The sequence below is a fragment of the Eubalaena glacialis genome, chromosome 3 (genome assembly GCF_028564815.1).
Source record: "Eubalaena glacialis isolate mEubGla1 chromosome 3, mEubGla1.1.hap2.+ XY, whole genome shotgun sequence".
NCBI lineage: Eukaryota > Metazoa > Chordata > Mammalia > Artiodactyla > Balaenidae > Eubalaena > Eubalaena glacialis.
In genome coordinates, this window is record NC_083718.1 from 22,609,902 (window position 1) to 22,620,379 (window position 10,478).

Here is a 10,478-nt window from a genome sequence, read left to right on the forward strand (position 1 = left end):
AGAATCAGGGTTATGGAAGAGGATTCACTGCATAATAAATTTCTTTTAAAAATCTAGAATAAAGGCATGGTACATAGTAGCACTACATACATGTTGATTTCCTATGCTATCACGTGTCCATCCACATCATCCATCTCCTCAGGCCACTCCTCCTTTAGTCATGTATACCCTTCTCCTGCTCAAACTTCTCTTCCCCATTGAAGTTCTGCTTATTTCTCATTGCCAAGTCCTTCATTAGGCCTACTCAGTTCTCTCAAACAGATCTTATTTCTCTCTACTTTTTTTTCACACAGCACTTTGCTTGTACATTGAATTTACTCAGTTTGAGCTAGCCTTTGCTGTGTATGGGTCTTTCACTAAGTCATCTTGCATTGGATAAGATGTATGTTTTATTCATGCTTGAATCATTATAACAGTCATTTCTAGTCTAGCTCAAATATACTGTAAATATTCTTCTGTCTACCAGTATTTATGTACATAAACATAATATAAATAGATCCATTAATAAAGCTGTGGATAAATACTCTTTCAAGTATTATGTATTTTTTAAAAATTCCTCTCAATAAAAATTCTGTTAACTGTGACCTTTATATTCAAAATCTGGCCTCTACAAATCATATTCTTGTATTGACTTTACCCCTGTGGCTTGTCCCTAAACAATTTTATTTAGATGTGTCAATATTAAGCAATTTATGATATTTGACCATCTTTATCACTCATTTAACAGACGTTTATTGAATATCTGCTCTGTGCCAGACACTGCTAGACTGTGGGGATCCGACAGTGAAACTAGGCATGGTCTCTTTAATTGAGCTTACTATATTATAGGAAGACAGACATTAACAGAAAAATGTCGTACTTAAAACTTGTAATGTGTATTCTGAAGGTAAAATAAAGGATTTGATGAAGATGTTAACATGATTTAAACTGAAAGAGGGTTCAGAAAAGACTGCTAACTCTGAGAAAGTGATACTGAGACCTCAAGGATGAGTAAGAAATTTGGGGCTAGAGAAGGTAGGGGAGATATGCAGGGAGAACATTCCAGAAAAGAGATCATAATGTGCAAAAACCCTGAGCAAAAAAGAGAGAGAGGGTTTGATGTAGTTCGAAGAGCTCATGGTTACTTTGTACCTGGAGCTGGAGTATGCGGGCGTTGAGGCCAGCATAAAATGATACTGGAGCGTCGCAGTACTGATTTATAACACACATGTAAACACTGATAAACACAGAGCTACTGTGGGTCAGTTAGTATCCTAGCACTAGTACATAGACTCTCCGTCAATATGAAGTACCTTTAAAAAAATACTGTATTACTACTTCAGCTTATATATTTTGTAATTAACCATTTTGTAATCACATATAAATATTAGGGTTTTTTTTTTCCAAAGCATTGAGCTTATGCTAGCTTCCATAAATTTTTACTATTTGGAGATACAGATATAGGTTGCATGTTTCTAACCCTTGAACTTAAACAAGCCAAACTGACTCAGACCTTGAAGCCATTGCCATTGTTATTCCTGCCTAAATGCTTTTCTTCCCAGATCTTCCAGTTCTTCGTCATCATTCAGTTTTACCTTAAATATGTCAAAGAAGCCTCTCCTGACCAGTAAATGCTTACGGGTTAGGATTTGTTCACATAATTAAATTGTTAAGCCCAAAAGAAAGTACTCTTTTCTTCATTTCTTTTTTTTTTTAAATATACGTAATAGTTCCTAACATGGTAGTTCAGTAAATTTTTATTGAAAAAAAATGTCATTTTCTTTTGGAATGAGTCCATAATCTAGTAGTAATGCCAAAAATAAATGTATCACTTAACCACTAGTGCATCAGGATTCTGCCTTTGACTGTCCTATTCTGTATCTTCTCCCTTAGCAATGTCAGTCCCTGTTACGCCATTGGCTACTGAGGCCTCTTCATCATTTGGAGTTTCTCTCCTGATCTCCTAACCTGTATCTCCAGATATGCCTGCCTGTCTAGTATCACCTGCGTGTCCCATGTAATTCAAAACTAGCATATCTCCTCTCTTATTACATTTGCCTACATATACACCACCTGAGGCCAAGCCAATTCCTAGTCATCTCTCCAGGCCCACTGACGTGGCCTCTTCTGTGAAGTCTTCTCTGATTCACGATAAAGACACATCCTAACAGTTTAATTTTGCTGACGTTTATTTAGCACACATGATGCTAGACTGACAAGGATCATCTCATTGCCCTGAGAGTCTAGAACGTGTTAAGGACTGTAATTTGTCCTAGTACTATTCTGCAAGATTTTCTGTTTCTCTAGCAGTACTCAGCAGCCTGAATAAAGGAGAAGAAAAGGCCAGTTATAAGATTGTTCCATAGTTGGGTACCAGCTAGGTAAATGCAGTAGTGGAAATGAGTGGGATTCAAGGTGGTTTGAGATATTTCGGTGACAGAATGGTTTGGCTGATTAACCCACAAGTCTTGTGAGGTGAAGACTCATTGGAACAGATGTCATCCAGACTGGAGATCTTCAGAGATGTGCATTATTATCTTCAGGTGTACGCTGAAGCCATAGGAGAAAGTAAGGCTGACCTCTCAGGGATTAAAGCTGAGGGCAGAATGCCTAAGGAAGGTTTAGTTACCATTCCAGCAAGAGAATTAGGAATCAGGATTGCCAGCTTTCTTCTCCAAGTATGAATGCCTTGTGTTTCCCCATTGCAATTATTATTAAAATGAAAAAGGGGCTTCCCTGGTGGCGCAGTGGTTGAGAATCTGCCTGCCAATGCAGGGGACACGGGTTCGAGCCCAGGTCTGGGAGGATCCCACATGCCGCGGAGCAACTAGGCCCGTGAGCCACAACTACTGAGCCTGCGCGTCTGGAGCCTGTGCTCCGCAACAAGAGAGGCCGCAATAGTGAGAGGCCCGCGCACCGCGATGAAGAGTGGCCCCCACTTGCCGCAACTAGAGAAAGCCCTAGCACAGAAGCGAAGACCCAACACAGCCAAAAATAAATAAATAAATAAATAAATAAATAAATAAATAAAATTTAAAAAAAAAAGTTGTTCCTTAATCATATATTTAAAAAAAAAAAATGAAAAAGGATCTCTTGCTACCCTTTGGTGATAACAAGAAAGTGGGCTCTGAGGAGACCTCATTCCAATCCACAGCAAGTCTAAGAGAAATAAAACTTCAAGGATAGAGCACATAGTGGCGGTGTGAAAGAGAGAAGGAAATCAGGCTGAGTCCCTGGGGCTTTGGGAAACAGATTCAGACTAGAATGAAGTAGGTTCAGAGGATTAGTAGAATATGGGTTTGGGTAATTCCCCCTCCCTGACCCCTACTTGCATGCAAGATCTAATCTCTTAGTTTAGTCTTCTAGTTTCTTTTGCAATTTGTATATCCCTGTTTACGTCACTTCTTTACACATCTCTCTCCCCAGTTACACTGATTTCCTTCAGGGCAGGAGCTGTATTTTAATCATCCTGATTCTGTAGCACCAGTACAGTACAGAAAAGATGCTTAAATAAATATAAATATGAAATGTATAAAGTATTATAACAAGCCCAAAGCCATGTGTTACAGATGGTAATGTTATCAGTGGTCAGTATATCAGTTAAGTCACCTGTAGGTCTTTATAGGAATTGCAAAACAAGCAGTCACTTTGCTCCCTGTTTAGCTGTTTTCTTAAAAAAAAAAAAAAATCTAAAATGCTAATGAGAGCTCATTATTTTAGGTGATTGATGAGATTTATCGTGTGTTGAGATATGTCAATTCTACCAGAGCCCCTCAGCGAGCTCATGAAGTACTTCAAGAGTTAAGGGATATTTCCTCCATGGCAATGGAATACTTTGATGAAAAGATTGTTCCAATTCTAAAGAGGAAATTACCAGGATCAGATGTATCGGGAAGACTCATGGGCTCTCCTCCAGGTATCTTTTGTTTATAATACGTTCAGTTTGTAATAATGTTCATACATAGATTTGTAACTTGCTTTTTTCCCCCCACTTAACTGTGTATCTTTAACTTTTCTGGGTCTGTAACTGTATCTGCAACATAATTTTTAATGACAGATTGGGCTACAGACCATAATTTATGTAGCTGATCCGCTGCTGTTAAGCACATTTGTTTCCAGATTTTCAGTATTTGAACTACACTCTGAAGAACAATCTTGTGGCTAAATCTTTGTACATATCCACAACTTTTAACTTGGCATAAATTTATTAGAGCAAATTGCTGAGTGAAAAGCTATATATATGTGAATGTTTTTTGATGTTTCTGACTAGTTAGTATTCATTATCCTATAACAGAATCAAATATACCAGACAAAACCCAAAAAATTCTTCATGGAAATAACCAGTTAATTATTTCAGCCCCTGGAGTATCTGGCTGCTACTTTAGGAGACAGGGTACATAGGGCTGTTTTGAACATTGTCGGATCCTAGAGATTTATGTCCTTATCTACTGAAAGAATGAATTGTTCAGTATCTCCAACTCTTGCAAGTATTTTAAATCTGGGAACAAATTTTTAGTAAAATGTTTTGTTCAGATTAGTTAGCTCCCTGGAGTACTCGGTGGGGTAACTGAGTGGCCGTCTGTAATTTAATAATAAAGCTTACAGCATCTCAGCATTAACACATCTGTTATTTATTGAGTACCTATTATGCGCACAGCACTGTACTGCGTCCTGTGGGGACTAAAATGAAGTATAATACATGGTGTCTTCTCTCAAGAATCTTATTATTTCATAAGGTAAGACATATCCAGACTCAAATTATCGTAGGCAAGAGAAATAGTTTAAAGGAGTGTCCATTTAAATGTCAAATGAGTAGCAGAGAGAATCTTAAGGAAGATAAAATCATTGTTTGCTGGTCTGATTGAGACTTCACAAGAGGTGAGAATTGATCTGAGCCTTGTTAGTTGGCTAAAGGTAAGCAGAGAGAGAAGGAAGAATGCATCAGCCAAGGAAAATATTCTGAGTATTTAAATGTATAAGGAGAAAATTAGCAAGATGGGTTTTAGGGTGTGGTTGGATCCATCTGGTCCCTTTAGAAAAGCTTCAGGAGATAGGGTTTTAAAAAAGTAGGTTATTAGTTTAAAATAGTGATTTTTATGCCCATGTTACATTCTATTATTCCTAAAACAGAATAGTTCCAAAGCCTTCCTACACCATGTCAGAAGTTCTTCCTGATCATCACATGTGATGTAACCCACTTTTTGATGGTGCCCCTGTCGTTTGGCTAATGTTGAAGCCTTTGCATATAACTAAGTGCAGAGAGGATTTGCGAACATGATAGGTCTGTACTTCTAACTCAGATGTTTATGTTTGCTTGTGTGAAATAATTCTACTCTAATTTTACTACTTATATTTTCTTACTAGGTCCTAAAAATGCTTTATAATATTTTAAATCCAAGTTTATGCCATTAAATGCCCATCTCCATTTGCTTGCATTGCACATATTGCCACATGAACATGAGAATCAGAATTCAAACTCATTTATAGTTAAGACAAGGTGTCTGATTAATCCATCAGATCAAGTAGATTGCAAAGAAGAAATTATCAGAAGTGATATTATAAAGGATATTCTATTTTTGAGTAAGTTTAATTAATGAAGTATTACTGGTAGTGAGACATTTTAAGTGATTGACCATTTTAAACTATTTCTCCACAGTTCCAGGACCTTCTGCAGCCCTGACAACAATGCAACTCTTCTCCAAGCAAAACCCTTCAAGACAAGAGGTTACCAAACTCCAGCAGCAGGTTAAGACAAATGGTGCTGGGGTGACTGTTCTCAGGCGTGAAATTTCTGAGCTTCGCACCAAAGTGCAAGAACAGCAGAAACAGCTTCAAGACCAGGACCAGAAACTGCTAGAGCAGACCCAGATCATAGGTGAACAGAACGCACGGTTGGCAGAGCTGGAACGCAAACTGCGAGAAGTAATGGAAAGTGCAGTAGGAGACTCCTCAGGGTCTGGGCAGAATGAAGAGTCTCCTCGGAAACGCAAAAAGGCCGCAGAAGCCATAGACTCTCTTAGGAAATCTAAACGTCTCCGGAATAGAAAGTAAACCAGAATGTGCTTCTAGCTCCAGAGGAAGACCTGACTTCGTAGCTTGAGCAGTTCTGCATATCAGGACACTGTGAGCAACATGGTGTCCCTTAGCTCTAGGCTTTCAGAACACAACGTAAACTTGAACTCTCATGGTTTGGGACAGTCTTTTCCCGCTTCTCCTGGTTGAACTGATGCACAGAATCCTTTTATTTTGCAATAGATTTGTACTAACCAGACCTATCCTATCATGTTTTGAGAAGTTAACTTTATTTCTGTGCAGATAATGTTTAAAGCAAGTTTATTTGTTTCTGCATATATGCACATTACATAAGGATCTTAAACCAGTCTCGACAGACTAGAAGTTAAGTTTAATACATAAAATGTCCTGTTCACTTGAAAGAAAAGACCTACTTTTTAAATGGACAGTATCTTGTTTTTAAAAAAAAAGTTGACTTTTTGTTATAAGTGACCTTTGTCTGGAATGTCTGAAAAGTAGTAAATGCTTTTTTGGTATTGAAGTAATGGGTAACTAAAACGGACTTCCATAGTATTGGCTGTAGAAGGGACCTCTACAGTATTGACTATATATTTTTATAAACTACTGGCAAGGGACTTACCCAGTTGTTATATACATGTTTTCGGTTCAGTTTTGGGGCCATGTCCTACATTTGCATGGATGGATGCATGCATTGCCTAGTCAACTCACTTAAAAAGCTCTTGCACTGGTATTTATCTTGAACCTCTATGCTTCTCCACTTTTTAGAGCAGCATCTTAGTTCATTTAAGCGCTTAACATCTTCCACCGCAACAGCTTGCCTCTGGGGGTGGGGTGGTATTTGTATGTCCATTTGTCCTCCAGTTTTACAAGAATAAGAGAGTATTAAAGCCCATTGCTTTATCTATTCTCTCTAGGGTTCAGGTACACTGGCTAAGGCAGAACCCCAAATTCTTTACATTGATGTCAGACTTCTGGCAACTAGTACTCTTCCTTACTTACTCACCACTGTGTATGCTCATTGATCAAATGTCATGACCAGTGGTATAAGTAGGGAACCCAACCTGTGGGATGCAGTTTTGCCATTGAAAGAAAGTTCAGTGAAGAAAATTATACCATGAAAAAGCATTTTGATCATTTCATTTCTGGGGAATGACCTGAGGGAAGCTTTTTAATATTAATTTCAAGCTTTCCTTATCCTGCAACTTTAAACAAAAGCTTTAATTTCGTTTGCACTCCTGTTTTGAGCTTGTAACTGGAAAAGCATGTCTTGCACTGTTCAACCTTCTAAGTGGTCACTTTAACAACCTCCAAATTGTGTACAGTGGTTATTTTCCCCAGTTGTATATTTTTGAAACAGTCAACTATTACTGTCCTAGTTTTATTTTAATGTACTAAATTATGTAGTCATTATTTGCCTGTTAAGTTCTTTTAAACAACTGTTGCCTTGGGCTTCAGTTATTTAAGGTAAACTTAGGTGTAGTATAGAATACTATCCCTTTCCAGGTGGGAGTTTGACACCTGTATAAAACCTAAGGTTTCGGTAAGTACCTTAGTTGAATAAAAGCACAAGGTCACTACCTTTTTTTATCTGTCCAACATGACATGGTTATGCATCCTTGAGATTAACCTCACCAAATGAAACTTTTTCTTATCAATTTTTAACATTGTCCTTACGTAATATTGTCCTTAGATTTTGATCAATTCTTTGTCTAACTTTGAAACTCCATTTACAATGTAGTATGTTTTCAATGAAAAACCATAAAATAACATCCAAGTGTTTCATGGTTTGTTGGGAAGGTAATTTTAAAATAAACAATTTCCAAAAAACATTTGTCAGCCAAGGTCATCCATAAAAGTCCCTGTCTGGAACTCATTTTCTCAGCAGGTCTCATTTGTTTAATCATAGGATTTAGCCATATTGTCACAACTTTGGAGGAGGCCTACTGGAATACTCATGGCCTTTAATAGTCTGCTTTCCTGGTAATAGGAAGACTTTTAAGTAACAGAGTACATGTTTACAGGCTTACAAAGGGATATAACCTCAGATGATCTTTTTAATAGTTGTTAATTATTTAAAGTTCCCTGGGTCTCTTTTAAAACTACATCTGGACACCCTAAATGTATCTGTAGTCTTAGTTAACGTGAGTATTTGGCTTCCATAATAAGCACTCACTATTAAAAGATAGATTTTCTGTTTCAAAGTCCAAATTTCTACAGTATACACTTGTAGTCATCTGCCCATAAGGTTAATGAGTTGCACTTGTTAATGCACGAATGTGGCGTAACACTAGGAGATAAAGCACTACAGTTCAGTTTGTTTTAAGTCTTAAATCTTAACTAGCTAGAACATGTTAGGATGTTGCCTTGGCCCATTTGATAGCTGTTATACTTGCATTTGGGTAGTATAACGGTATTTAAGTTTCAACAAATCACAAAATATTTCCTTCACCTAAAACTGACATATGTTACAGGAAAATTGTAAATTAGCCTCCCAAGAGAGAAACCATCCTGCCCTGGATTATAGGTCGGTAATTTAAATGCTGTATGTTAATATTGTGTTGTCCTAGAACAACATTTTATAAAGTATTCCTGTCATCTTCCTTGGCTGTCTTTCAGAGGAGACTTCTCTAATAAGTCATCCCACTTACAAATTGATTATGGTACAATACTATAAAGAGATACAATGTGGAAGGGCCTACGTAAGAAATGGAGAGGACTGCCTCCTCACCCCCAACAGGATTCTCAGCTTATCTCCCACGTGGACTTGGCTTGGTTTTCACATATTCTGAATTACGTATTACTTTAGAACATGAGGATATAGAACCTGTTTTTTTTGTTTGTTTGTTTTGAGCTCCTCTTGATGTACAGAGCCTGGAAATAATGGGGCAAACACAAATGTAATCAGAGTAATCAGACTGTTTTAAAAATTTGGGGTGCCATCAGGTCTAAAGCCACTGGTTTTGGAAGCAACTTTTTTTTTGTAAAACGTGTTTTTGGAGTACTGAACTTTACAGGGGCTTGCCTTAATCTCTATTTAGTAGTTTCAAATGTATGCGCTATTATTCTACTTGTTAAAATGTTAAAATATTCTATGTAGCCCCTAAGGTGGGTAGAACAGAGTATAAGTAATGCCTAAATAAATAAGCTAAAAGGTGTCACTACAGCTGGATTTTTGAGCGAAAATGGACATATGAACATAGGCTATGTGTAATAAAAATAATGGCACCTTAAGATTGCACTATTTTATGCATTATTTTATATGCCATTTCATAGCCTGCACTTTAATCTCCAAAGAAACAATGTATGATGTCCCAGTTCCTTGTTACTAACAAACTTTTTCCTAAGACAGGGCACTTAATTCTATTTTACTATACTGAAGTAGTTTCTTGGAGGTAGATTCCTCTTTTGAGTTCTCTATTTCCTTAGCCATAATATTTTCTAGGATCTAGGAACTCCTTATCTTGTCTATTTCCAACAGTATATAATTTTAATTTAATGTAATGTAAAATCTCATACTTGGTGATCAGCACATTCTTATATCCTGCTCTAGCAAAATGAGTACCCATTTTTTAACACTTACCAAACCTTCTAAAAATAATCATATGCTGTAAGTAAGATTTGAAGCCAAGGATAAAGGCATTCTCAAAGGAAATGCCATGTATGATGCAGTCTCTTGGAAATGGCTGTTTCTAGTGTAAAATACAATTTGATAGGCCATTCAATGATTTGACTTGGGATCGGAATTCCTTTAACTAGTCCTCAAAAAGTTAATGAGTAAAGAACTACTTTAAAATAACAAACTTCTATAGCCTGCCATCTGAGGTGAATTATTTTCAAGAAATACTATATAATCTACAAAATGAAATTAGCAATTAGTTGACTGCTGCCTACCATGATTTTATTTTTAATAGCAATACATTTATATTTGTGGTAAACACTATAGGCTTAAGTAATGGCCTTTTCCAGCTTCCTAAGAATCTTTGTTAGATTTCTGAAATTGAAACATTAAATTGAAATTTTTCCTGTTGTGTCTGAAGAGAACCATGGGATTTAGAAGCATATTGGTAATCTATTAGGTCCATTGCCAAAGTATACATCAAAGCTATACCAAAAGTTTAGACGTGTTTAAAATTACTTTATGTGGTACCATGTCTGTTTACTTACGGTCATGAGCAACAGTAAATTACAATAGTTTACTTTCTGGAATTTTAATTGTTATAACCTAATTCAATTACTGGAAAGTGAAAAACACCTCCCGGGCACACGACAGGGTACGTAAATAAATGTGTTGTTACCAGTGTTACTTGTTTTCTTTGTATTTCATGCACAAAGATTATGGAGCTCTTCGTCTAACAAATGCCATGCTAATAGCTACCACCTCTTAAAGCAGTATATTGTGTTAGTTTAATCCTCATAGCCACTTTATAAAGCAGGTTTTACTCTCTATAAGGAAGTTAAACTCAGGT

General features: G+C 36.8%; 1 protein-coding gene across 1 annotated transcript in view; it reads left to right on the forward strand.

The window, feature by feature from the left end:
• Positions 1-8,123, forward strand: part of FBXO28 (F-box protein 28) — a 28,580-nt gene extending 20,457 nt beyond the window's left edge. Inside the window, exons 4-5 of the mRNA XM_061185343.1 lie at positions 3,700-3,895; positions 5,636-8,123. Coding sequence (XP_061041326.1) covers positions 3,700-3,895; positions 5,636-6,030 — 591 coding nt within the window. The 3' untranslated portion in view covers positions 6,031-8,123. The remainder of the gene's footprint in view (positions 1-3,699; positions 3,896-5,635) is intronic.
• Positions 8,124-10,478: the final 2,355 nt, after the last annotated feature.